General features: G+C 33.6%; 3 protein-coding genes and 1 pseudogene across 3 annotated transcripts; 2 read left to right on the top strand and 2 right to left on the bottom strand.

Moving 5' to 3' along the window:
• Positions 1–9903: 9903 nt before the first annotated feature.
• LOC146996227 (histone-lysine N-methyltransferase SETMAR pseudogene) lies at positions 9904–10557 on the bottom strand (annotated as a pseudogene).
• A 19-nt stretch (positions 10558–10576) lies between these two features.
• On the bottom strand, positions 10577–10969 carry LOC146996226 (protein GVQW3-like). The gene has a single exon (XM_085821391.1). It carries the CDS (start codon positions 10967–10969, stop codon positions 10577–10579), a length of 393 nt encoding a protein of 130 aa, XP_085677517.1.
• Positions 10970–18156: 7187 nt separating this feature from the next.
• Positions 18157–21489, top strand: LOC118203166 (uncharacterized). Its single transcript, XM_035375419.2, has 4 exons — positions 18157–18333; positions 18416–19066; positions 19148–19576; positions 21354–21489. Exons 1-3 carry the CDS (start codon positions 18274–18276, stop codon positions 19385–19387), a joined length of 951 nt encoding a protein of 316 aa, XP_035231310.2. The 5' UTR covers positions 18157–18273; the 3' UTR covers positions 19388–19576; positions 21354–21489.
• On the top strand, positions 19583–20917 carry LOC146996225 (uncharacterized). The gene is made up of 3 exons (XM_085820448.1): positions 19583–20259; positions 20345–20678; positions 20780–20917. Exons 1-2 carry the CDS (start codon positions 19729–19731, stop codon positions 20576–20578), a joined length of 765 nt encoding a protein of 254 aa, XP_085676574.1. The 5' UTR covers positions 19583–19728; the 3' UTR covers positions 20579–20678; positions 20780–20917.
• Positions 21490–26569: the final 5080 nt, after the last annotated feature.

Below are 26569 nucleotides of genomic sequence, written 5' to 3'. Positions count from 1 at the left end.
AAAAATCTGATGTGTACACCACATGACTTCCTTGTATTGAAATATTAAATTATACGCATTTTTTCTTGCCTTTCATTTAAAATTATTGGATTGAATTAAATCTACTTCGCCGACAGCGCATAAACCACAATAGAATAAATGCATTCTTTAAAATTCACTCTAGTATTTGTTTACCATAGCGACACTCTGGCGCTAGATTCACTTAACAGTATTAATAATTACATAACAGTTAATTTATATAATAATTTTATAACGGAAACTAAGTTAACTGTTATATAATCCAATAATTATATAACAGTTAACTTACATATTTCGTTCATATTATAACTCATAATGCACAAAATTTATATCATTTAAAGAACAGAATTATCTAATCGTTGCCACATGTTCTATTCAAATACTATAATAAAGCTAGAATGATGTATAAAAGAAATTAAGCAAACAAAACAAAAAAGAAACAGTTTTTCACAGACGATTGAGTATTTCTCATTCAATTAATTCAGTTCTCACTTCGCGAGAAGGCAAACATACATAAAAACTCAAAATATCTATATTAAAAATTACGAAGTAAATCTTAAACGCTTATTTCCTCGAAAAAATTCCAGAAAGGATTAAGCATGATTTAAATAATAAATGAAGGCCTTATCTTTGTTGTTGGGAAGCTAAGTTTCTCTAGATTAGCAACAAATCCACTAGTCTCCTGTTTCAAATGTAAACATCAATGGCCCCCTTAAAAAAGGCTTAGCGGCAATTAAACAACTTTAAAATTGCTGATAATTCTAAAAATATTGCACACAGATTTACTAAAGGCATAAAATCCTTAACCGGAAGATAAAAACAACATAATTCAATCATTTTTAAAGCAAAAAATGTAGAATTTACCAACATATAAGAGTAAAGAAACTGAGATCACTGAGCCGGGTAACAGAGCGGATATATTTACAGTTTCTATTTCAATTATATAAATATATTTATATACGTTTGGTGCGGCCGATTGCAACCAAAATACGAGGTGCACATCTACATGTTATAGGTCCTATATACAAAATTTCAACGTTCTGAGGCTACTCGTTTTTGAGTTATAAGCGAGATACGTTCGTACAGACGCCACGAAAAATTCTCTTCAGAATTAATTTTAAAGCAGTTTTATACTTTTTTTGAAGGAAAAGAGTATTTTATTCTGTCCTTACGCACAGATATCACGCAAAAACATCGTTAAATTGGATTCGATAGCGGTCAAAATGGATATTTTCGTTGAAATGTGCTGCCTGAAACTTTTCGTGATTACAATAATTCCTTTTTACTTCTCACAAGAATGTAAAAAAGGGAATGTACACTGCTAAAAAAAAAAAATGGGACAGTGCTATATCTCCCGTTCTACTGGGCCGATTGACAAAATTCAAACTGCGTTTTTCATTTCTCGAAAGCGCGACTTAGGATATATATTAGATTTATATATAGCACTATTCTAACATAGGTATTTTGACACAAAATCGGACTTTTTCTGAAATAACATACTTTTTTTTTTTTTTTTTTTCCATATTTCGATTCTACGACTCAAATTATGCCAGAATACCAAGTTTTGTAAAAATCGTACAAGAACTTTTTAAAATATTACCTCTCAAAATTTTAGCTCCTATATGTTAATTGAATTTGGCAAATATTTATTAATATCTTTCTTTATTAAACTTTTATTATTTTTCCTTTCACATTTCGAAATTTAGGTTCATTCCAAATAAAATTTATCCATTTTTTTGTGTTTTATTTTTTAAATTTCTATTTTTAAAAAAATTTTATAAATTTTTCGAAAAAAATTTTGAATTATAACCTATAACATTTTTAACATTTTTATCATCATCTTAAAGTAGATGTATTTCTAAGCATACCTGCAAAAAATTAGACATTTTTATTCAAAATTTACAAAGATATACACGAATTTACATATTTTCGCGTTTTGAAATTTGGCATCATTTTTTTTTTTTTTTGAGCGATAATAACGCCAAATGTGGCTTATGGATTTTTGTTACAGTGAATTGCCACTGCTATTTTTAACCTTAAATTTCAAGTAAAATTTTACGAAGTATTAATTATATGAAAGTTTTTCCCTCAATGATGCGTAATAAATATTTATTAATACTATATGAAAAGCTATTTTTTTAAATTATAGATGATATCATTCAAATTTTAAGTATTTTTTTAAATTTCTCTATTTCTTACCTTTTTAAAAAATTATTTGTAAGAGTAAATTTTTATCTTCGGCGTTTTATCGTCTGCTACTTTACTTTAACTTCGTTTAAATCGAATTGTCTAAAACTGAGAACTTTTGTTTAATGTTTATTTGAATTTTACGAAAATATTTTATGACATTAACGGCATAATTTATTTCTAAACAAGCTGTTGCTTATGAAGTGGCTGAAAGAGCAGCTGATACTATCATCCATATTTTTACAGCACAGTATATTCTTATAGAAACATAAGATTTAGAATAATCATTTTTATAAAAGTCAAATTATGATATAAACATACAACCCTCTAGAGATCGAATTAATGGAAAATCAATGGCTATGTAGAAATGATCTGCAGCTACTTAATGGCTGGATAAGTCAGCAGGTTCTGTGGACAAGTAAGAATAATTATATAAACGACACCCAAATTCTGGATTCAATTAACAAAGAGGATACGATGTTTATTAAATGAATTTAAGAAGTTTTTTAAACATAAAAAATCAACTAATTTTTTATCCTAGAATGTATTTTTATGCGTAGCGTATTTTCATTATATCCTTAAAATTCTAATTTAGAATGTAATTGTCAAGAACTGAATTCTAATCATCAGTAATATTATAAGTAATTATTACAATTATTCATAAATCCTTCTTATAAAGTAATTGCAAATATTTCAAAAAACTTTCTGTCTGAATGTACAGTGTCTCAAAAAAGTGATGGGACACTTGTGCTTTACAAAAGGAAACTGCAATAAAATAAATTTAAAAAACATGTAAAAATTTTTGTGGGTGTGTTTCATACTTAAATTTAGTAACAATTATTACATAACATACATTTTCTCAAAATATTAAAATATTAATTTAATAAAAATACAATTGTTTAGAACGGAGCAGAAAATGGCTCACTTAAGTGATGGGACACTACGTACTATGCAACAAAAATCGTCTGAAGTAAGCAATAAAAATATCTTTTGGGGTATTTATTTTTACTCAAAAGCAATTGCCAATAATTTATAAAATCGTCTGCAGTATTTCTCTCCAGTTTGTTTTGGAATTTTTGTGTTTTTTAGCTCTGTGCAGCCATGAATGCTAAACGAAAAGAATGCCTGAAATTCGAAAATTAGTTATTAATTTGCATATTGAACGTGGAAAATCTATTAGAGAAACTACTGAAACAGTTAACTTCAGTCATTCAACAGTTTTCAATATCATTAAACGATATAAAAAGAATCATATGATTCAGGATAAAAGAAGACCTGGCCGACCATCAAAGCTATCCAATGGAATAAAGCGAATTATCGTTCGAAATATTTAAAAAAAATCCAAGAATGAGTGCTTCTAAAGTTGCTGCTGATTTACAAGCATTATATGGAGTAATTGTTAATTCTGAAACTATTAGAAGAGTAATTCGATCTACTGGATATCACGGTAGAGCAGCCAGGAAAAAATTCTTCGTAAGTGAAAAGAATAGAAAACTCAGACTGGCTTTCGCAAAATCCAACATAAATAAGAATTCTGATTACTGTAATGAAGTTATATTTTCTGATGAAAGTAAATTTAATATATTTGGTTCTGACGGTAGAATCTTGGTGTGGAGAAAACCCAGGGAAGAATTCGCAAACAGAACTTGGTGCCAACAGTAAAACATGGTGGAGGAGGAGTTACTGTATGGGGGTGTATGTCGTCCGCTGGAGTTGGTAATCTTGTTTTTATTGACAGTATAATGGATCAGTACAAGTATATTCACATTTTAAATTAAAATTTGAAATCTTCAGCACGAAAATTGAACCTTCATAACGATTTTAAATTCTACCAGTACAATGACCCCAAGCACAGTGCTTTGAACGTTAGACTCTGGCTGCTGTATAACTGTCCTGAAATAATAAAAACACCCCCACAATCTCCAAAATTAAATCCCATAGAGAATATTTGGCAAGAATTGGAATCGAGAATTCGCTAACACACCATTTCTTCAAAACAACAATTAAAATCGGTGCTTCAAGAAGAATGGGGGTAAAATCACTCCAGAAATCACAAAAAAATTAGTCGAATCCATCCCAAGAAGATTAAATCATGCTTTAAAAGTAAAAGGAAATTTAACAAAATATTAAAACCTTTTAAAAAGGAAAATTTTGGGATAAATATTTGATGGAAAATTAACTGTCCCATCACTTAAGTGAGCCATTTTCTGCTCCGTTCTAAACAATTGTATTTTTATTAAATTAATATTTTAATATTTTGAGAAAATGTATGTTATGTAATAATTGTTACTAAATTTAAGTATGAAACACACCCACAGAAAATTTTACATGTTTTTAAAATTTATTTTATTGCAGTTCCCTTTTGTAAAGCACAAGTGTCCCATCACTTTTTTGAGACACTGTAAATATTTCTAATTTTATATTAATCAAGATTGCACACGATATTATTTATTTGTACTTCAATTCTTACCGTCTGCACTAGTAGAAGTTACAAATCAATTATATTTAATTAAGGAATGACCATCTAAGCTTAGAAACAGCGTACCGTAACAGCATTTCAATTATTGGCGCCGTATCTTTCATGTTACTCCCGATTGGCAAGTTATATGATTTTTGATGAGTATTCGGGTTTTGCTAGTAACTTCACTTGGAACTCGCGGTTAAACTAGGTTAGTTGGTTATTTGAACATAGAAAGAACATGGGAGCTATTTGGTTAAGATGCTTTCATAGAGAACCTTTGTAAAGAGAACCTAGAAAACTAAGAAAACCAACTATGCAGCCTGGGTTAGACTTCGCAACAAACAATTAGTATTTAACAATCTTCAAATGCTAGGCAACTGGTGAGGCTCCAATTAAATCTGCAATTTAATATTTTATTTGTAAATATTTAAAATATTGGGGTACTCTTAGACATAAAAATCAGAATTTAACTCGTTAGTAAACTATCAAGCCGTAGTGCAAACGAATATTCAATTTCTTTTGCAATAATTGTATTCACTTAATATTTTTGGAATATGAGCTAAAGAAGGAATGTTCTCGGAAGATTAAAAAAGTGTTTAAATCCAGCGATATTTGGTTTGTCTTACAAGCTCAAAATCAAAACGATTCTGCAATTGCCCGAGTAGTTGACTTGTAAATGGCTGTGAATTAAGCAGATGGCTTTTAATCTTACGTTATTCAGTCAGAAAACGTATTCCAAATGTTTTGTATTGCATGACAATGCATCTTTTCATTATTCCATAACCAATCGGAGAACCGCTGGTATTCGGAAATAAGTATGTGTACTCAATCGTCCTGCATGTTCTTCAAATTCTTCTTGTGATTTTTTTTCTCCAAAAACTAAAGTTGCCTCTTAAAGGAAAGTTTTTTGAAATTGAAGAGACAAAAGGAGTGTGACATCTACTTTTAGAGGCATGTTAAAAACAGATCTCAACAAGCCTTCTCTTCCATTACATGTTGTGCATTCAGACAAAACGTTGCATCAGCGTAACGTCTATAATCTATTTTATTACACTCTGATTACTTTATTAACACACAGTGAATATATATTAAACCTTTTACTTCAGCTTCAGTAATTCGGAATTTTTGAAAGAATTGTTATCGGAACTAGGACTTAGAAGATAAGTCAAATTGAATATTTCGGATATTCCAATAAATTCAAGGTCGAATTTTCAATATTTTATTTTCGGAGGGAGGGGAAATTCGTTTCAGTTTTGGTCCATTATCCTAAGTATATTTGCTTCGATTCTTTATTTTTTCCATAAAAGCGAAAATCTTACGCATCGTATACGCATAGCTTCAAATTAAAATTTAATAATATACAAGGTGGTTATAATTAAAGTTTTAAAGTTTTACTTTGAAACGGCCATAAAAGGAAAACTACTGGATCAAATGTTATCAAACTTTGTAACCGTGTAAAGGTGGTCATGGGAATTTATTTTCCGCGAAAAAAAGAAAGTTCGAAACCTCACCACCAGGGAGCAAATGGCGCAGTATTCAATATTGTTAAACGAAATATGGGTCGGAATTTAACTCCTTTTGTTACACGGGTTTAATATGTAGTATACCTTTAAGAAACTTTGAAGTGAGCAAATTACCATTTAAAGACGTTAAATTCGATAAAAGTCGAGTGCGCCATCCGTGTAAGAGAGAAATTCGTCCGTGAAAACCACGAATTAGCGATTAGAAAATGTGAGATCGCAAATCACTCGCACAAGTGCGTACAATCTGGAAATCGTTTTCTTACAGATCCCTAATTTGTAATTTTTGAAGCCTGAATTCGGCCCTAAAACATGAAGATACTGATTCAAAACGCTTTTAATCGATTTGGGCCAAAGAAATCCCTCATGTTATCTACCTAGTTCCATTGCATTCTCCTACTGCATGCGATTGCATAGCAGTCATTCCACACCGTTTGGTGAGGAATGACAGCTAGTTTCATAACTGAACCATTTTTCTCTGTATAGCAGTGGACCACTCTGGATAGCTGTGATTGCAGATCGCTTAGAGTCAATGTTAAAATGTTTCGTGATACATGAACTGCAGTAACGTGGCATTTTAGATACTACGATTATATGCATGGCTAGGACCCACCTCACATGTGTTGCGCAGTTACTTAGGCAACATTTCACGATTGAACGTCTTATTATAGGCCGACACTTCCCCTCTTCCCACTGGACCTCAAACTCTGTTACTTTTAGCCATGGGGTTATTTCAAAAGCACTGTTTATGGTGATAATCTAAGCAATTTGGCAGAAATGAAAAATGTGATATACGGATATGTCCGTAACATTCCTCCTGATATGCTAAGAGCTGCAGTTGAGAAGGCAGTAACAGGATTTAACTTGCTTTCGGAAAATGCAGTCAAAAGTCGTTAATCCGGACTCGTCGGGACTTCGGCGATTCCGGATTATCGATTTTTCCGGATTGTAGATCATCAGTTTAAATCTGGTAAGATGGCACGCAGAAATTACAAAATTAAAAATATGAAACCATAATTTATGAAATAAAGAGCAATTATGATCTAAAGGGTATCAAAATTTACAAAAAAAAAGCTTAATATTTATTTGTTTACTTTATTAAATATTTCTTTCAATGTAAGTTGTTTAAGTTGCTTCGTTTTATGTGCTAATACTTTCTCTTTAATTTTATAAACACACATAATTTCTTGTTCAGTTACAAAGTTCCACTGTTCAAGTCCTGTAATTGCTGTGCCGAGAATACCGACTAACTTGTCAATCGAAATATTTTCGTTTTCACTAACCTCTCTGTCACTTTCTTCATGGCTTTATCCATTTTTTGCAGCAATTCCACTTTTTGTTTGATGGACATCGAAACATGCTTTTGCTTTGTAGATCCTTTGGCAGCTCCAGAAATCAGAAACTCTTTTTGACATAATCGAAAGTTCAAGTTTTTTTTTTATGAAATTTTATGAAATTTACATATTCGCAGCCGTAAAGGTCTTACGCGCACTCGTAAACGCCTGTGCGCATGCGTGAACGCGACGCATGCGCAGAAAGTTTGTAGCTTTGAGGTCCGGATTATAGATCATTCCGGATTATGGGTGTCCAAATTAACGACTTTTGACTGTACTGGACGCTACATTGAACATGCTTTGTAACACGTTTCGGAAAGGATTAAACACATTTTAAACCGATGTTTTCATGTCTTATTTCATTTAACAATATTGCATACAGCGCCATTTTCCCTGGTGGTGAGTTTTTGAACTCTTTTTTCCCACGGAAAATAAATTCCCATAACCTCCTTTACACGATTCCCAAGTGTGATAACATTTGGTCCGGTAGTTTTGCTTTTAGAACCATTTCAAAGTAGAACTTTAATTATAACCACCAACTTTAAAAGTTTGACAGTTTGGTTCAAGTGCCAACTTTAAAAATATATATATAAATATAAATTTTTATATTAATCCTCTTAGAAAGAATATTTTAAGAAGCTAATTTTTCTCTCGCGTTATAGCTTGTATAAAAAAACATGATATATTTAATATGATTTAGATTGTTTCAGTCGATATAAGAATCGGGTCACTCGGTGGTACAGATTATACACTGCTCGACTGTTTTATTTCTTTGTCATTTAGCAAAAAATCTTTTAATTAAAATATTTATCCTTTGGACTTCGCTTTAAACATTATTTATAGTTAAAATGACTAGAAAATGAAAAGCTGTCTTCAGTTGAAACGCAATTGATGTAATTGATATTTTAAAAAAAAATTGACAAGAATGCAAAATTTATGGAAGTCTAGCAATCGAAAAATCTAATTTTCTTGTGTTAGAACTGAAAGTAACTGTAAAGGAAAGAAGAAAATTAGGAAGAAAAGTAAGCAAAAATTTGCTGAGAAATTTGGCTGTCAGACATACCAAGTTGTTTAAAAAAGTTGGAAGCTTTTGAATATACTTTCTGGATACTTCAAAGAATTTAGGTGTTCAAAGAGAAAACACTTGGACGTTGTTCACCAGCAAATACCATCAATTGCGTTTGTGTTAACAGAAAAGACAAAAACGATATCATTGCAGATTAAAGTGAAGAGCGACTGGTTTTAAACTATATGGTTGTATAAATTTAAATTACGTTATAGACCATCATATCGTATCATAAACGGAGAATCCCATGATTTTCTCATTCGAATTATTTGAAGATTCAGGAGTTTGATGTATGTGGATGTCACCTAAAGATGTTTTTTTTCCTCCTGATGAAACAGCGGCCGAGCGGTAAAGTCGCTGAACACTGGTAGTTCGGTCCGAGATTCGAATCCCGCGAACGGGCTGGCTGCATGGACATTTTCGTGGTTTTCCCCATGTGTAATGTGTATACGAGCCATTTTACCTTAGAAAGTCCTCCACGAAGGTATCCCTCCCCTTAGGCAGATAGCCCGAGTGTATTTTGTCATAATTAAAGAAACCCAAACCTATTGATGAAACCAATCTTTCCTTTTATCTCATACCTTCAAAATGCTTAGCCTCTAAAGACTGATAAAGGCTCTGATGAAATGGATTGATTTGGATTATTAAGTTACAGCAAAGCAGGGCTATCTGCCTAAAAGAAAGGATGCCTTCGTGAAGAAATTTCTAAGGGAAACCAGCTGGCATACACGTTAACATGAGATAATCCACGAAAACGCCCATGCAACCAGCCCGTTTACCGGTATTCGAACCCCGGAGTCAACTACCAGTGTTCAACGACTTTACCGATCGGCCATTTATGGGCCTTTATGAAATGGAAGGCGATAACTTTATTTAAAGTGATTGTCAGAAATATCAAGATGTTTCGAAAAGTTGGATACTTTTTAATATACTTGCAAAATGCCTAAAGGAAAAGAGCAAGAATGAAGAATAAATAAGTTTTTGCGTAAAATTTAGTATTTGTACTTTTTTTTTTTAAATTTAAAACTTTTTAATCTTATGATATTTGATTCTAGCGATTTCAAAAATAAAATATTTGGCTAAAATATGAATAACATTTTAAGAAACCAAATGTAGGATAAAATTGTGTAAAGCAGTGCACAATGATAAAACTGTTTAAAGCAGTGTATGCGAGTCATCCTAAGTTAAAATGTCGGTTATACATCTCTCTTATTTATACAATGTACGTCCAGAAAGTAAGTTCCGTTTGGTAATAAAAGTAAATTGTGTACAGCTACAGAAAAGTTATTTATTGCACAAAATTCAACAGCTCTTAAACTACTTTTCCACATAGCTGCCGAAATATTGCAGGCATTTGTCATAGCGTGGCACAAGTTTTTGTATACCTTCTTCATAGAAATTTGCCGCCTGTGTCTTCAACCAGTTGGAAACAGTTTCTTTCAGCTCGTCGTCATTGTTGAAGTGTTGACCGCCAAGGAAAGACTTAAGATGTAAGAACAGATGAAAGTCGCTAGGAGCGAGGTCAGGGCTGTACGGAGGATGTTCAAACACGTCCCAGCCAAATACCTGTAGGAGGTTTTTCGTCACATTTGCAGTGTGTGGTCGTGCGTTGTCGTGAAGAAAAGCAACACCTTTTGACAGCAATCCTCGGCGCTTATTCTGTATTGCGCGGCGCAATTTCCGAAGTGTCTCGCAATAAGCATCTGCTCTGATTGTTTGACCACGCGGTAAGAAATCAATGAGTAAGATGCCTTTCCAGTCCCAGAACACTGTGCACATCATTTTTTGAGGTGTCAAGATTTGCTTCGGCTTAACCTTTGCTCGGGATGAAGTGTGCCTCCATTCCATTGATTGCCGCTTACTTTCAGGGGTGTCGTAAGAAACCCAAGTTTGATCTCCTGTGATTATCTGTGTCAGAAATTCTTCGCCGCTTTCAGCATAACGGGTCAAAAACTGAAGTGCACTACCCATCTGTTTTGTTTTGAGTTGCTCAGTAAGTTGGTACCCAACGTGAGCAAAGTTTACGAAATTTCAGTTTTTCGGTAACAATTTCATGCATTAGTGATCGTGAAATTTGGGGAAATTCCATAGCGAGAGCACTAATTGTAAACCTTCGGTTTTCATGGATCTTGTCATCAATCGCGTGAACCAGTTCTTCTGTAACCAAAGATGGACGCCCACTTCGTTCTTCATCGTGAACATCACTACGTCCATCACTGAACTTTCGAACCCATCTTCTCACCAATGAATCACTCATCGCTTTTGGTCCGTAAACATCGCAAATTTGCCGATAAATTTCACTAGGTTTCACTTTCCTCGCATTCAGAAAACGAATCACAGATCTGATTTCACAAGCGGCGGGATTTTCAATCAACACCGACATTGTAAACAAGCACAACAAAACGTACGTGACTGACAGTGATCTCCAAATGGCGCGCGTTTTTTCTCCTTGATACAGAACGTCTACTGCGCATGTGCGGAACTGCGATCGCAGAGCTGCAGCGGAGATAAATTGAAACGGAACTTACTTTCTGGACGTGCCTCGTATATATCTTTTCTGAACAGAACATTGAAAGGTGTGTTAAGCGTGCTTTACTGTATTTTCTCTTTTAATATATGCAGTTTTCAAATGCATCGTAGTCTGAGTTACAAAGTATTCTTCCGAAAGAAACGCAATTCAAATAAATAAAATCAAATTCTGGAAAATTTATATTAATAAATATATTTCAAATGCTCAGTTCGAATGAATAAATAGAAAATTTTAAAATAATTATCTGAAGAGACAATACAACAATAACAATTATTATAAAAGTCTAAAAATTTAAAAATTACCTAAAATATAACTATGACTAAAAATAGAGTATAAAGAAAACTACTTGAAAAAAAAAATAAAGGATGGGCCTTTGATTTAGACTACGCAGTTCAAATAAGTAAATAGAAAATTATAAAACAGTTATTCGAAAGAAACTATGCACAGTAAACAATTAAAATAAATTCGAAAAATAAAAAATTGCTTAAAATTAATGGCAACTATAATTAAAAATATAAGATAAAGAACATTATTTGAAAGAAGGAACGATTGAGTCTTTTTTTCCTCTCACACACTGTGTGAAAATGGAAATGAAAATAGGTTGCCACATATTAAGAAATTCGCCAAGTGAACTAATTTTGGTGCAAACTGAATAAAAAGCGCCAACATAAATTGTTGAATTTCTCCGTAAATTTCGAACCCAAATTTTACAAAATTTCATATTTAGGCATAATTTGAGTCGTAAAATCGAAATATGTAAAAAAATTGGTAAGTTATTTCAGAAAAAGTCCGATTTTGTGTCAAAATACCTATATTAAAATAGTGCTATATATAAATCTAATATATATCCTAAGTCGCGCTTTCGAGACATGAAGAACGCAATTTGAATTTCGTGAATCGGCCCAGTAGAACGAAAGATATAGAACTGAATTTTTTTTTTTTTTTTTTTTTTTTTTTTTGAGCAGTGTACATGAAGATCTAAAAGGCCAGAAAAAGCATTAATTAACTTACGTTCTTTCTAGGGTGTCCGAAATTCCTTATCTGCAGTTATTCCTTATCGGAACTTGTTTTTGAACTAAGTTAATTTTAAGATCATACAACATTTGATATATATATATATATATAATTTTGTATGGGGGAAAATATTTACTTTATTTTCTGCATCTATGAAGCGCTGAGATTTTCCAATAGAAGGATTTCGCTGAGAAAATTTTAAACAGTTTTCGATGATTTAGCTTCAGAATAAAAACTTCATCATTCATGTGATAAGCAGAGCATAGTATACCGTATATCCTCGCCTATTTTTTCCACCATATTTTTTTCTTAACTATTTATATCATCCAAATATCAAGAAGGAAAAATTATGTGAATAATTAAATTTCCATAGGACGTTGTTACAATAAGAACATGGGAAATAAAGGTAGTCATGGATAAACTACAAGTAAATATCAAAATATTATTTATTTAAAGGAACTTTTCAGTAAGAAAACATAATTGTAATTTAATTGATAGTTTTTAGATAATTAATTATTATTGTTTATTGAAATAATTAAAGATTAAAGTAATTAAATAATTAAAATAAAATTAAATGTAATGACATAGATTAAATTTAGTAAGCAATTTTTAATATAATTTTATTGCTAAAAATAAAATTTTCCAGATAAAATTTCTACTGAAATCGGTTATTCAGTTATATAAAAGAAGTGCTGCAGCCTTCTTATTAAGGGCTCCGGTGCGCTACGGCTAGAATTATGGTTTATTACAAAAACTAAGAAGACTGCAGCCGGCCCAATTTTAGCTCTGATCGTAGAAGGAAAAAGTTCTTTTATCATCACAAAAGTTAAATGTACTTAAAGTATAGCTGATGAAAATTCAAATAATGTTAAAAACAGGGCGAAACAGAATGAGGTCGTGAGGGTATGAGTGGGTGGAAACATAAAATGAGGGGAATCTTGATGAGAGAGAACTTTCTCTTTGAACGCGGCTCTCTGCTAATATAATTATAGACATCAAGCGGATGTGTGACAGGGGTAAAATGAGTCCTGAATCTGATTCCTAAGGATGAATGTAAAGTTGCTAGTTACACTTTTCGCCCCCAACCGTATTTGGTTACATTAGTGGATACTGTGGGAAGACTATGTATAGGACGTGCTCGAGCAATTTATCTCAGTATTTCACTCTTATTGTACTCGCTGTCACTTAACGCACATTTAAGAACACAAATTTTCCTTCCTGCGAAGAAAACTAACTGTAACATTGATAACAATACACTAGATACGATGGCATGGAGAGAAATTTACGCGTTCCTAAACAAAGTCCCCAAAATTTATTGCCCTTCTTAAAGGGCATGTGAGTGAGGGGACTTTACTTCAACGTCTCATGTTCTCATGAGTTCGTATTTCTAGGGAAATAGAGTATTGCTAAACTGCTTATTGCTAAACTAAAACGTTAGGAATTCTAAATTTTTTTTACTTGAAATTGTGGCTCAGTTTTATAAAAAGGAGTACCAGATCTCATCTTCTTATTCAGCGCTCCGGCTAGAATTATAATTTATTTTAAAAATTGAGAAGTACCGGAGCTGGGCTCCGGTGGTCTCCGGCGCAATTTAAGCACTGAGATTGAATGTGCAACTGAGCTAAATCATAGATTAAATGTCAGTTCGTGTCTGCTATTCAGTCATGAGTCGGTTCTTCTTTTAAATCAACAGTTAAAACGTAAAGGTTTGGCATCACATCCGCAGGTGATTTACAAAAGTTTGTCTTTGTTAACAAGACGAAAACAATCACAAGGTGGAGGAATCTATTTGTAAATTTAAGGAGCTCGTTCTCTGAACGCATTGAAGAATAAGCAAATTACGAGAATATTTTTTAAACTTTTAGAGTCTGACACCAAAAAGTTAAGGGGATATACAGTAATTCTCTGTGAACATTTATATAAACAAAATCTAATTCTTTAACATATAAATCTGATTGCTAAATAATCGGCGATATTTTAGATAATTTACTAAGAGAAAAATCTCTATTCAACCACCGTGTTGACAGGAATTTATGTTTCCTTTGCTTCGGAAAAGCGTAACCCGCGTTGAAAAAAATTCAATTATCAGCAAATGATATTTGAAAATTTCATCAATAGAGCAGAATGCCCTTATTTAAAATAAAATTATTCTTAAATGTTTACTAGTTTATAGCTGATACTGGTTTATAGCTAAAATTCCGAAATTGGCACATGCAGAAAATACTTATTCTCTTACTATGCATTGAACTAATTATGTATCCATATTAAGCATTTTAGAAATCCAAATATCCGGAGGTCTAAAACATTGTACTTCAGCTCAGTCCGAGAATTGAAAAATCTCGGTAGTCAATTTAATTTTTTGCTTGAAGACAAATGCGGTTACTGTACAGCAGGTGAAGAAATTTTTTACTTATCGAGTTTTGCTTCATCACAGGTAATAGAATTAGGAAAGAAAAGTGAAATATTTTAAATTCTATAAAACCGAATGCAAAACACGTTTCCTTCTGTGAAAACAAAAAAGTCCCGTAAAGCTTCAATCCAAAAGCTGAAGTCCGAAGATAGCTAGGGCTGTATTGTACCGGATGATGATAATAACAATAAAAAGTATTGAAAGAAATATAGTTACAGGAAGAAAAGAAAATGCACTTCGGAGTTAAATTAAGGGTTGTAGAAATCTGAGATTTACGAATTTCACTCTTATAATTAAAACCTAAATTTCTTATCATCGAATATCCCTCTTTCTTAATGGAATGGCAGAACATTATGAGCAATGCCCGTTGACAATTGCTCTTGACAATGGGCGTAAATATTATTGAGTACAAATGTTCAAGGAAAGCGATGTGAAGGTGGGGTTAACTGAAAAATTTAGTTTTGTCGTTAACAGTAGTGGCAATTGCGTAGCAAGGTCTAATGGCACCCGGTGCAGAGTTTTAACTTCTCACTTCCATGGTAAAATGCCTTTTTTATTAATAAACCAGTTTAACGTACACTATAAGAAATCATTTTTCATAGTGATAGTACTTAGTGCTTAATTTTATTATTACTATAATGCAATTTAATGGTAATTAGTTTCATTTAAAGGTAAGTAGGTATAATATGGGGGTTCTGCACCACAGGGAGCGGGGAGCAGATGGGCAGAGCCTCCTGAGGCGCAGAGGGGGAGGGAATTGAGCACGCGAGGTTGCTAGGTCATCAACCACTTGGCTCAAGTACGGACGTGCTGCTTCTTGTTCGTGACGCCATCATGCTTTATCCATGGACCTTATAAGAAATAGACTAACCCAAACGGATTTTCTCCCTCGTCTGAGGCGTTGTCGGCTGTCACCTTGATCACATCCGGAGGAGTAGGGACCATTTCCAGAAATTTAACATTGGTTGCCTATTGCAGCGTGTATAATTGTTAAGAAAGAGCTGGTTGTAGCGACTCATTTCACAAATTAGAATTTCTATATATTTTTATTTTTGAAATTGAGATTGATTTTTAAAACTTTAGCATATTTATCAAGCATAATTAACGTTTCAAATAATTATAAAGCTATTGCATGCTTTCAGGGCTGGATATTTTTTTTAGCTTTTTCTATGCTGTAAGGAAATTTGTAACTACTTCTCTTAGAAAATAATATTTTAAATCTGAACTAATAGAAAATTTCTAACAAGCAATTTTCTCTTGCAATTTTTATGCCTTTTATTGGTGTAAATAAGTAAAAGGTACTAAAATATTTAAAAAAGAATTTTTGAAAGTTTTGTTTAAAATTCTAAATTGTGCTGCTTTTTTAAAATTATAGATGAGTATTATAGCACATTTTCTATAAAGGAAATGTTTTTCAATTATCTTTCATAATACATCATAGTGATAAACATTTTTGATGCCTTAAAAATTTTTATACATTTAATTCTAATATTAAAATTGTATTTAACCGTCATAATTAATTTTGCTTGTATTTTATAGTGACTATTTTTTTTTAATTTATTTTTAGTTCTGCATAAGATTTTTTTATTTACTGTTAATTTAATTTATTAACCCAAACCCTTTAATTTATTAGAAAGACTGTTAGTTTCGAAGCTGCATTTTGCGCTGTTTTACTATAAGTGTCCGTGTCTCCTTGCAAATTGTTGTTACCAAATATTATCGCCTTGTATTATATGTAAAGAAATTAAATAATGCAGAAATCTACATGAATACATGTATGTTTTTTGCACTGTGACAAAAACGACAGTGTCTAGAGCCATCAAATTTTGAATAATGTAATTCTCCAACAGAACATGGGCATCTGGACGGCCGAATTTTGAATTTATTTTAATCTATTTCATATTTTGTAAAACTTTAACGAATTTTTGATTAACAAACTCAACGAGTTCAGAGCGAGCACTGTACGGAAAATAACAGTTTTATCTCCAGTGCAAAAATTCTAAAGATATGCTGTTTTCAAATGTATTTGGTTTACGGGCGAAGAACATGATATTCAATAAATATAGGTAACACACAAAACTTTAAAAAAAGGTTCCTTTTGGGCGTAATATAAAATTTGAGTGCTTCTAGATTTTATTTTATCTTTTTTTTCCCTTCATTACGTTTAGAAAAGTTTATGCTCCAAATTTTATGAATTATTAAAATAACTAATCCACTTTAATGTTAATAATTTAATGATCCTATAATCAAATAAATATGATCGTTTTGTAATGTTATTATAGTTTGTAAAATCACTGCCTGAAAATGTTCATTAAATTTAAAAAAAATTATCAGATCTTGTTTCATTTTACCTTACTTATTTCAAAGCATCACGTACTAGCAATCTTATTTAATTTTACTTTATTTTTACGCAAATTAAGTTCATAAATTTTGTGCTTAGAGTTTTTACCGTTTTACCAACGTAAAGATGTTTGTACAAGAATTACGCGTGAAAAAAATGTGCGAATTGCAGTAAAAAAAGCTTTAATGAGATATATTAAATCCTATTTGGAAAAAACTGTGGCTTTCATAATCTCATCACTATACAACGTATCACATTTAATAATTAAAAAGAGTTATGTGATACAAACGCCATAGGTTTCAATGTTAAAGTAAACCAGATCGTCCCTACTCTTTCTTGCCGACATGTCGGTGACGCACGCCCCGCCCACTGGGTTAGTCTATTTCTTATAAGGTCCATGGCTTTATCACCTCGGATTATCTTGCTACGTCAGCCACATGTTTAATCTTGTTTATGTTTTCATGTCCGCGCTTATCTGTTGACGCAAATCCGCAACGTGATTGCAACATGTTAGAATTTCTAGAACATTCTTTTTAGTTCAGCAACGACCGCTAGAGGGCAGTAGTCTCACCCATAGCGCTTTTTGATTGGTTCTCGTGGATAGACGCTGAACCCTTTTTCATCATTTCCGTTTATGCTGTATGCGTCGCTTCTGCTTTCACCCTTCCTGTTTGAATCTAGTCGTGTTATTCGAGGTACGTATTTTATTATAGATCGTGTTTGTATTTATAGATTCTATGTTAATATTTAGTTTGTTTTTATTAGATGTTAATATCTAATTATTTTCAATAGCTGTTAGTATTTATTTTTTATTAGATAATTAATACCTACTTGTCTATAAAATATTGTTTATTTCATGCATGGTTTTATAATTTCTTCTTTATTTTTGTTTCAAAATTTTCTAAGGACCACTTTAGTTCAACCCGTTGCATTTTAATGTAAATCATTCATTTTCTATACCTCTTTTATATTAATTTTATTCTATATTTTTTCGCTATTATTTATAGATTACATTTATTGAGATTCTAGCAAAATATGATACCTAAGGTAAATTCTCTTAGTTAAATTAACGATACTTCGTATTTTCATGTAAATTATAATCGCATTTCGTAAATTATCTGTAGCATGTTTTTTCTTTCCTATTGTAATTCTTTTAATTAAATTAACAATACTTGGTGTTTCCATGTAAATATTATAGCATTTATTAAAATGATGATTTGCCCTTTGCGTTCTTTCTATTTAACGCTGCAATATATTTTTAAATGAGTTTGTTTTTATTTTAATATTGTAAGTAGGTTTATTTTAAGTTATTATTATTTTAACTTTCCCGTTCATTTTTATTTCTTTAATATTTTTTACATGAACAATTGAATTTTTTCTTTATTTTTTCGGATGGAACATACATCTGAGGCTATGCTTTTAAATCACGAGGCTTCTCAGACGCAAGCCAACGTAAGTATTTTTCTTTTTCAAAAATTCTACGTTCGAGAATTTTTGAATTATAATACTTATTTTTGTTCTCTTATATTTTTAGATGGATCCTGAATACGTTTTTGAACATGAAGACATGCCTTTGGAAGATCAAACCATTGCTAATATGAATTTTGGTGATCTTACATCATCGCAGCCTGATTTGCCTTTTGTGGATAATCCAAATTTAACTTGCTCGGAGTGTAATAAAACCTTTACACAACGGAAGAATTTAATAAGGCATATTAACGTGCAACATTCGGCAGGTAAATACATTTGCTCCATATGCAAAAAGATCTTCCGACGCTCCGATAAACTAGATAATCATATGAAGTTTCATGCTAAATCACCGAAGCCTGGAGCATCTCACGCAGTGAAACGAGCAGCTCCCCCTACCACTATGCCTGCCCCTAAACGACCACGGCAAGAACGTCCACCCTGCCTTGGTACTTTTGCTACGGAAATCATTTATCCCAGTGAAAACACCAAGAATGACTTGCAAGTATTTTTACAGTTGTCAAAAACCGAAGTCGCGAGCAAAATTCAAGAAACTGCCGCACAGCACCGAGGTATCAAATGGTACTTGAATGCTTGTGTGAAGATGGTCAGAAAAGTGTCAGAGACCGAGGAGGAGACATGCAGCCCTTACTTTCGATCGAAATGCAGCACTACGCTCACGGGAGAAATGCCCGACATGCAAGCAGCTATTGAAAAGGTAAGAAAGTTAATTTTATTTGAACTTTAATTTATTTTAAAATGTGTGTGAAATTAGTAATACTCATGAAATGTTTTACAGGTGCTGGATTCCTTGGACAAATTTCTGAAAAAAGGTTCAGGATGGGTTTTAAACTCCGTGCAATACCTCGAACTCAAGACCGCTGTCTACAAACCCGGGGCGGCCTCTTCTTACATACCTCTACCGAAAGCCTTAGCCTGTAAGAAGGCAGTTCTCAATATACAGAATGAGGACCACAAATGTTTCGTCTGGAGCGTCCTGGCGGCCCTTCATCCCGTTGAAGATCGTCAATCCCGTTGAAGATCGTCAAGATCAGCCATACAGAGTTTCACACTATAAGCCCTATGAAAGAGAAATCCATATAGATGGTCTGTCCTTCCCTACCTCTATTCACCAGCTGGACAAGTTCGAGAAAATGAACAACCTGTCAATCATTCGGTTGGGAAAGCAATGAGATTTTACCTCTTCGGATCACCAGGTGTCGAAACGGTAATTTATCCCTATTTTGTAAACTTTAATAGGCATGTTTTAAGATTGAAAATTATTTTATGGAATGATATTTTTCTGCTTTAGGTGATTGTCATATCAATCTGTTGCTCATTTCCGATGAGGAGAAGAGGCATTATTGTCTCATTAAGAGCATGTCTCTTCTTCTTGCCGGACTCACCAAACATAAGTGTGGAACATTTTATTGTGACTATTGCCTTCACAGATTTACAAAGAAAGAGACTCTCGACGCGCATGTAGAAGACTGTCGAGTACATGGGGCCCAAAAAATTAAAATGTCGGAAAATAAATGGTTAAAATTCGTCAAGCACCAGTTTCAACTACCCATTCCATATATAGTTTATGCCGACTTCGAATCCATTTTAGTGAAGCGAGCTACCTGCCTACCGGATCTTTCGAAGTCCTCAACCACCCCTGTATCCCACCATCTTCCTTTAGGATACAGCTACGTGATCGTGAGACCAGACGGTTCATTTTATCGGGAACCTCAAGTATATAGAGGGAAAGAAGCTGTCAACCACTTTCTAGCATCTTTATTGGAAGAACGGGGCATCTTTGAAATTTTGAAAAATGTAGAGTCCATGATTTTCACCCAAGAAAATCAATGGGCCTATGAATCTGCCTCTGAATGTCATATCTGTGAGAAGCCATTGAATGGAGATAAGGTAAGTATTATTCAATTATTATAACTTCATTCAGTAATATGCATTATAATAATGTGTTTTTAAAACTAATTTTTCATTTTTTTAGGTGCGGGACCACTGCCATCTTACGAGAGTCTACAGAGGAGCAGCTCATAATGGATGCAACATCAATTTCAAATTTGGAAATTTTCTACCTGTGGTCTTCCATAATCTGAAGGGATATGATTCTCACCTCCTGATGCAAGCAGTTGGAAAATTCAAAGACGAAGAGATTAAGTGTATTCCGCAGAATTCAGAAAGATTCATCTTCTACGCTTCATCGATTCTCTACAATTTCTGAATGCTTCTTTAGACAAACTCGCGGCTAATTTGGAACCCAACAATTCCAACTGACAAGAACCTATTTTCGGGAAAAAAAACAGATCTGATGCTTCGATAAGGTAACCAGAATTTCTAAAACTTTTTATATATGATAATGTATTATTACTTTTTTATATAGGTTTTTTTCTAATCTCGATATTTTTTCTAAATCTTTTTCCAGGTGTCTACCCTTATGAGTACCTAGACGCGTTTTTGGGATTTGGTGAGCCTCACCTTCCACCTCTCTCTGCCTTCTACAGCCATTTAACAGAGAGTGATATCAACGATGAGGATTACATGCGAACAGAGTCTGGGAAGATTTCGGATTACATCATCTAGGAGACTACCACGACCTCTATGTAAAAGGCGATTTTTTGCTTCTGGCGGATATTTTTGAAAACTTCAGACGACTGTGCCTTGAGTTTTACAAACTGGATCCGGCACATGTTTACACAGCACCTGGTCTGGCCTGGCAAGTTGCTCTACGCATGTCCGACGCGCAACTGGAGTTACTCATCGATCGTGATATGTATCTCTTTATAGAAAAGGGCATTCGAGGTGGCATCGCTATGATTTCACATCGCTTCAGCCAAGCGAATACTAAATATATGGAAAATTATGACCCAACGAAGCCATCATCTTATATTATATATTTGGATGCTAATAACCTTTACGGGTTCCTTTCCAAGTGTTTAGAGTAATATTTTCTCTATTATTTACTTGTGATATTCATTATTTTTATTCTATCTTTTTAGATGGGCCATGAGCCAAGCTTTACCAACCCATGACTTCCAGTGGCATGACTTCATGGAGATAGCTGACGATGCGGAAGAAGGATGTATCCTCTAAGTTGATCTGGAGTATCCAAGGGAACTTCACGATGATCATTCGGACTATCCTCTTGCTCCCGAGCAAGTCGTCGTGACTCCTGATATGTGGTCACCTTACACACGAGACCTGGCAACTAAATTCCAAATCCCACCGGGCAGTTCTACCAAACTGGTGCCAAATCTGCGACCTAAGAATCGGTACGTGATGCATTACCGAAATCTGAAGCAGTGTGTTTCACTGGGGCTTCATGTGACCAAGATCCATCGAGTGTTGACTTTCAAACAATCTCCTTGGCTTGCAACATACATTGAATTCAACACTAGGCAACGTAAACTGGCTAAATCTTCATTCGGAAAAGATTTATTTAAACTCTTAAACAATTCAGTTTTCGGAAAGATGATGGAAAATCTCAGAAAACGTACCTGCATTGATCTGGTTCATCGAGAGAAACGAGCCAAGAAGTTAGTCGCTGCTCCAACATTTCATTCCTTCAAGATCATCACTGACGATCTGGCTGCCATTGAGCGACGGAAAACCAGCTTGGTTCTGAATCGTCCTATCTATGTAGGCTTCAGCGTCTTGGATTTATCGAAAACGTTGATGTATCAATTTCATTATCAATATATCAAGAAAACATATGCATCAAAGGCCCGTTTATTATTCACAGACACCGACAGTCTTTGTTACGAAATAGAAACTGATGCTATTTTTCAAGACATGGGCAACAATTTGAACTTATTCGATACCTCAGATTACCCAGAAAATCATCCCCTCCACAGCCTTACCAATAAAAAGACGATCGGTAAAATGAAAGATGAACTATCTGAACAAATTGCCCAAGAATTTGTTAGACTCAAGCCAAAAATGTACAGCCTACTGAGTAATTCTACTGAGAAAAAAACTTCTAAGGACGTATCGAAAACCATCCTTAAAAGATAGATTCGTCATGTGGACTACGTTAACTGTCTTTTACAACAACAACGCGGCCTTGCGCATGCGCAACGTATTGCTAGCCACAGTCATCAGATAAAGACTGTGGCCTACACGAAAGCTACTTTGTGTCCTTTCGATACGAAACGGTATCTTTTAGACGATGGGATATGGTCCTATACATACGGACATTATGCCATATAATTTTTAGTTTGAATAATTTTATCTCAAAATTCTCTGTACATTCAATCAAAATTCTAAAAGTATTTTATTGTGGAAATTTATGATGTAAATAATTGTAATGATATGACTTGAAACTTTCATAAATCTTTATTTAAATATATTATTTCTTGTTTTCTACTTTAAAAAACTAAGTCTTCTGTAAAGAAAGCGTTCTCTTAATCTTTTTAAGAAAATGTTTAATACGTTAGAATATTTTAATCAAGTTACAATAATTAATCTGGCAAGTTAGAAAAATTAATTTTAGTTTTATCAAAAAATGGAAAGTTAGAAAAATTAAAAATTTAGTGGAACAGCTATAAATAGAATTGTTTTTCGAATAAGAATTTAGTTAAGATGAAACTTTTGAAATTAAAGCATCCTTTCGCGATGTTAGCTGCTGGTCCTAGTGGTAGCGGAAAAAACCATGTTTATTAAAAAATTAATGGATCACCAAATGATCACTCCTTTTCCTCCTAAAATTATTTGGTGCTATGATGCTTATCAAATTCTTTACGATGAGATGAATCATATTGAATTTTGTGATGGTTTGCCTGAAAACATCCACGATTAGCCATCGTTGTGAATACAGTTAAGTCCACAGAACCTGGAGCGCATTGGATAGCCTTTTTTCAAGATGAAGAATTAGAAATTTTTTAATTCTTATGGACAGTCTCCAGATGTTTATGAATTTCACTGTTCAAATAAAAAATGGAATAATATTTCATTACAGAGTGTAACTTCTAATTCATGTGGAGTATACTGTATTTATTATGTACTTAAACGAAGCCAAGGCCAATCTATGTATGCTATGATTGAAAATTTATGTAAAATAAGTGATATTAACCTGTATCAATTTGTGAAAACAACTTATGGTGTAAGAATGATTTTTAAACAATAAAATATTTGAAATGTATTTTTTCTTTTGTGTTTTATTTTTCTGACAATAAAGTTTTCAACTTATATAAAAGCATATAGAGTTTTTAATATAATGACAATTAAACTTTTTCCTATGAGGAAAAACACAAATAACACTTTTCGACCTAAAAAAATAAAAAATGAATATTTTTCGACATTATAAAATCAAAGTGTAACTTTTTCCCTTTACATTTAGAAATTAACATGGGTTTTCCCATAGACAAAATAAAAGTGAAGATTTTTCTACCTAAAAAAATTAAAGTGAAATTTTTTCGACCCTACACATAATAACATAACACATTCGTGTTACATAAACACATTCGTGTTCGGTGTTTTCTTTTACAACACATGTCAGAGAGCACGGGGAGAGATAATTAAATAAAAGTCATGAATGAAATAAGAATGTTAGGAGAAATATAAATATTCATGTTACTTGCCATTTAATTGTGTAACATTTCATTAAACTAGTTTTCCTTCCAGATCTCTGGAAGGAACCAGATTTCAATTAAAAGCTCCTGTTTAGATGCAGTACAGATGAAAAATAATTGTCCATGGAGCTGATAATGTAAAAACAAAAATTTTTTTTTAAATTTCTAGTTTCTAGTGAAAAATGTTTGTAAAAGATTGGCCTCACGTTAGATTCTAGAGCTAAAAGTTTTCAACAAGGTCGTTTTAGACCTCAGTTTCAAACTAATTAACTCTGGCGGGAAGTATGTAAGGATCTTAAGTTTTACTAACTTTTATTTTATTTTAAATCTTTACTATCACTTCTTATTTTCTACTTCCGGCCAGAATTTAAAGCTTTAACTTATTTATGCAAATTTGTCTGGCGAACGCCAAGTACTTAAGTTGTGGCTTTTTGCCAAGCGAGAAAGCGGAAGGAGTTAGTAGAAGCAGGCCGCTTGCCTTAGCAGTTTTTACTCGGTTGCTGGTTGCCTTCCAGGCCAGAGGTTTAATCCTCTTAATAATTTTAAACATATTGTAGTGTTAACAGTTCTCTGTACTAAACACGGCTTCCTGTTAATATACGGCCAATCTTCCACGTAGGCCCTTGTTTATTATTCCAAAGTTAAGTTAGAGTTTAGTTAATATTTTTATATTCTTACGTTCAGACCACAAGTGGTTGGTCTCTGTATTCCGAAGTCCGGAAACCATTGTAAAGAGTGAAAAATAAAGGGTTTCGTATACCCTTCCTGTGTATCTTGTCTACTTCCCACATTTATTGAACATAGCTTTAGTAAGCTCCCTGTTCCGAGTCAGGTTCTTCAATGTTCCCAAAGCAAGTAAGGAGAAACACTGAACATGATAGTGGCGCCCGGCGAAGAAGAATAACCATTACCGAGTTTCAAGAAGAACCTGTGCTGCCTACAGAAGCGGCTCAGAATCCAGAAATGCCAGCTGCCGCCCTGGAAGGATTTGGTTACATCGTCCAGACCATGCGCGCTTAGATGAAACCAGAAGCAACATTTAATGGAAACTTACCGGTAACCAGTTTTTGGAAAAATTGGAGGACCACTTCATGATGTATCCCGTGCACGAGTTCCAGAAAGTCACCTTAGCTACTAGCGCTTTGAAGGGCCAAGCGCTTGATTGGTTCAAATGCATACGCAGAAGTCTCTTGGGTCAAGCGGGAAGTCCCACCTATACTTACGAAAATTTCAAGACTGCCTTAGTAAAAGCCTTCCCTGTCGTAAGGGATCGTGCGAAATTAGAAGCGAAACTTTTCAGCATATATCAGAAACCAATTGAAAATCTCTCAAGCTTTATTTTAAGAAAAATTCACGTCTTCAAACTCTTCTATGGAAACCGTCCGGATCCTGAGATAATTCAAGTGATTTTGCCGAGGTTACTTCCCCAAGTAAGGGACTTTATTGAATTAAGGAATCCGACTACACTGGAAAAGTTATTTGAGCTAGCAATCCAGTTTGAAAGTAGAAGAATGGCGGACATTGAAAGAAGACGCCAATATCAACAACGAAACCAATTTGGTGAGCCAAGACCACAGCAAAGTCAAGCACACGGCTACGGAAGCAAAGCGAATCAGTGGGCAAGGAAACCCGAGCATCCAGAAACCGCCGGCGAACGTCGACAGTTCAATAGCAATCCAGAAAAAAGTCTCAAGGCCAGTGGAAAAAGAAGGAAAGCATGGAAAGAAAAAAAGATTTAAACTAAAACGGATTTCTACTGACGGGAGGGTGCGAAAATCCGAAGGCCAAGAAAACCCCTCTTCCTTCAAGTTAAATACAGTGATGGTGAAAAATTTGACTCTTTCAAAGATTGAAGTGTTGGTGAATAACATCCCAGCCACCGCACTCCTGGAAACCGGCGCGCAGTGTTCCTGTGTGGCAGAAGATTTTTTTAGGAAGTATTTTCGGAAATACCGCAAATATAATTTGGATAATACGACAGTGTTAGCTGCGCAAGGAGAAAGATGCAAGTGCATAGGTAAATTACCGCTATACGTCCGTATGAAGGACGAACAAGTAAAGGTTATGTTTTTTATCGTAAAGAATCTGCAAGCACATATTATCTTAGGGATAGATTTTCTTTCAGAGGCAGAAGCAACGCTGGATTTTAATGAAGCGTCCCTTAAGCTGACGATGAAACCAGTTCGAGAAGAAAAAACGGAACCACCAATGTTAACCCTTGACCACCTGCCTAAGGAAGAGCAACAAAGAATCCGACAAGTGGTAAGTGAATTTGCTTCGTTATTATTGTATTATAGTATTGACACCAGAGATTCAATGCCAGTTCGCCACAAAGCATACCGGTATGATAAGAATAAAGAAAAATTATAGAATGGCACATTAGCGATATGCTACGTAAAAAGATCATAACGCCCATCTCAAGTAGTTATGCTAGCCCGGTGGTTTTATGTAAGAAAAATAATGACTATCCATTAACACATCCAAAAAGGTGGCGTGTCGCGATTGGCTATCGTAAATTAAACTCCATAACTAAATATCTGGTATATCCGTTACCTATTATTGAAGAAATTCTAAGGAAAATAACGTCTACCAAATACATGTCGACTTTAGACTTAACGACTGGTTATTTTCAAATAGGGGTTAGA

The sequence above is a fragment of the Stegodyphus dumicola genome, chromosome 7 (genome assembly GCF_044657685.1).
Source record: "Stegodyphus dumicola isolate Sdum_Otavi_A_Nest chromosome 7, ASM4465768v1".
NCBI classification, from domain to species: domain Eukaryota; kingdom Metazoa; phylum Arthropoda; class Arachnida; order Araneae; family Eresidae; genus Stegodyphus; species Stegodyphus dumicola.
The sequence above is the reverse complement of the archived record's forward strand: the minus strand, read 5'-3'. Positions and strand labels throughout refer to the sequence as shown.